Source organism: Penaeus vannamei, chromosome 37 (assembly GCF_042767895.1).
Source record: "Penaeus vannamei isolate JL-2024 chromosome 37, ASM4276789v1, whole genome shotgun sequence".
NCBI classification, from domain to species: Eukaryota; Metazoa; Arthropoda; class Malacostraca; order Decapoda; family Penaeidae; genus Penaeus; species Penaeus vannamei.
Window position 1 is genome coordinate 12,044,487 of NC_091585.1, and position 2,779 is coordinate 12,047,265.

A 2,779-nucleotide genomic window follows, 5' to 3' on the forward strand; every position below is an offset into this window, starting at 1 on the left:
AAACAAAGCAATAACAGACAAAACAATAACAGAAAAAATCAAGCAAGCAAGACAATAACAAACAAAAGAAAAAAAATATAACAAATTAAAAGCAAACAGAACAATAACAAACAAAACAAAAACAGACGAAACACAAAGAGCAATAACAAACAAAACAAAAACAGATAAAAACAAACAAAACAAACGCAGACGAAAAACAAACAGCAAAAATAAACAAAACAAAAACATATAGAAAACAAACAAAACAAAAAAACACGAAAAACAAACAGAGCAACCACAAAAAAAAAAAAAACACATACACACAACAAAAAACCCATTCCCTCACAAACCAAAGCAACTCAACCGATTCCAAACAACAGCCCACTCGCCCCCCCCCCCACGCCCACGCCCACGCCCACGCACCAACTTTGCAGAGTCCGGCGACGATGACGAAGGTGGTGACGGTGTAGTAGACGCCCACCTCATGCCACCGGAAGGACATGAGGTGGATGCCGCCCTCATGCCCCTCGCTGTGGCAGCTGCCGTTGACGTCGTCATGGGCGCTGGCGTTGCCGTCGCCGCCCTCGCCGCCTGCGGGGGAAGGTGGGCGTGAGATCGGCTGCTAGAGGGGTTAGAGGCGGTTGGTTATTATCATTTTTTTATTTATTTATTTTTCTTCTCGGGTTTCGGTGAAGCAATGCTCACTGAAAATACATTTTATTTTATTTTCTCTTTTTTTTTACTGAAAATAAACTGATTTTTTTTTTTTTTTTTTTTTTTTTTTTTTACTCTTGAGTCAACTCTGTCGTTATAATCAAAAGGTCGCTATTAAATATACGGTTCCTTAATGCCAAAACAATTTTATTTCTTTAAGGTCCTCAATAACTCTTTTTGTTTACTTGCTATATCTTCCTGTGCACTGTCAATTAATATTGAGCCATGCTGTTATGATACATATGATGTACTGTTATACAATTTTCATGTATTGTTTTCTTTATACTATATTGCTTTATGATTATCTACCGTATTTCATATAATACAGTCTTATATAACCATCATGCACTGTATTTGCTACAACATCTTAGCACCATGTGTCTCCGTATTTTTCCCTGATGCATAAACAAAATAATGTTGACAAAGGCAATTTTCAACATGTCTCAACCCTCACTGACTATTAGCAGCCAAGGGAAACCACGGTAGCCAAGGCCGCCCGGGAGGAAGAGACATGACACAGCAAATACTCTTATTGTCCAGGATAACAGGATGTTGAGGATGACAGTGTTCGGGTGACATGACAAATCCTACTCCTTGTACATAAACCCCTTGAATGAGAGAACCTGTAGGCTATTTTTACGAAATTCTTACATTTGGAAAAAAAATATCTTATAGGATTGATTTTGATAAACATTTACGGATCAGATTATAACCAATGGGTATAATTTCTTACATATCTTTTTTTTACATACTACGATTGGAAACTTAAAAAGAAAGTGTCATTTGCTGATTCATACCTACAGTGACCTTCAGGCATGAGAAATCAAAGTGCCTTAAGCAATTCCGATGATTGCTCATACTTATTGCATTCAGTACACAAAGGCTCATGAATCACTGTTGATAATGCGTCGATAAAGTTGCAAGCACAGGATGCGCCTTATATACACATACATACATACATACATACATACATACATACATACATACATACATACATACATACATACATACATACATACATACATATATATATATATATATATATATATATATATATATATATATATATATATATATATATATATATATATTGTCTCCATCCTTGCCCTCATCCTAACCCTCTCTCTTTCTCTCTCTCTCCTCTCTCTCCCCCACCGCCCCCCTCTCCCTCTCCCTCTCTCTCCCTCTCTCTCCCTCTCTCTCTCTCTCTCTCCCTCTCTCTCTCTCCTCTCTCTCTCCCTCTCCTCTCCTCCCTCTCTTTCTCCTTCTCTCTCTCCCTCTCTCTCTCCCTCTCTCTCTCCCTCTCTCTCTCCCTCTCCCTCTCCCTCTCCCTCTCCCTCTCCCTCTCCCTCCCTCCCTCTCCCTCTCCCTCTCCCTCTCCCTCTCTCTCTCTCTCTCTCTCTCTCTCTCTCTCTCTCTCTCTCTCTCTCTCTCCTCTCCCTCTCCCTCTCCCTCTCCCTCTCCCTCTCCCTCTACCTCTCCCTCTCCCTCTCCTACTCCCTCTCCCTCTCCCTCTCTCTCTCTCTCTCCCCATTTTCACCCTTTCTCCCTCCAATTCTTTCCCGTTACCCCTCCAACCCCCTTTTCCCATTTTCTGTAACAGTTAACTTACCATGAGAGCTGCTCTCTAGCGCCGCCGCCCACGAATTTCCAGCCACCCACAGGGTAAGCGACACCAACACACATGCTCGGGACGCCCATGCTCTCCACATCTGCGAAAAAAAAGAAAAAGGGAAAATCAAAAAAGATATCAGGGAAGTAAACAAGTAAAAACAAAATTTAACAGATATCACTTAATTCGCTCCGGTATGGAACCTTTTTCTTCTTTTTTTTTTGTATTTTTGTACAGTTATTTTTTTAATTGATTGCGTCTTATCACTGCCATTACCGCAAATCGTTCGAATGCGATGATGGAGCTTCGACTTCGGATTAAGATATCTGTAACTTATCTATTAACCACAACGTCTGCACTTCAGTTAAAGTTTGGAAAAATATTACCTGTATTTGATTTTGTCTAAATTTTTACATCAGGAAATAGAGGAAATTACTAATTATTACTCCCAATCAACGCCGAAATCATGGTCCG

At 40.2% G+C, this 2,779-nt stretch overlaps 1 protein-coding gene across 1 annotated transcript in view; it reads right to left on the minus strand.

Moving 5' to 3' along the window:
* Positions 1–2,407, minus strand: part of LOC113818806 (Na(+)/H(+) exchanger beta) — a 40,086-nt gene extending 37,679 nt beyond the window's left edge. Inside the window, exons 1-2 of the mRNA XM_070115042.1 lie at positions 2,306–2,407; positions 403–570 (exon numbers count right to left, since the gene is read on the minus strand). Coding sequence (XP_069971143.1) covers positions 403–570; positions 2,306–2,405 — 268 coding nt within the window. The 5' untranslated portion in view covers positions 2,406–2,407. The remainder of the gene's footprint in view (positions 1–402; positions 571–2,305) is intronic.
* Between the last annotated feature and the right edge of the window lie 372 nt (positions 2,408–2,779).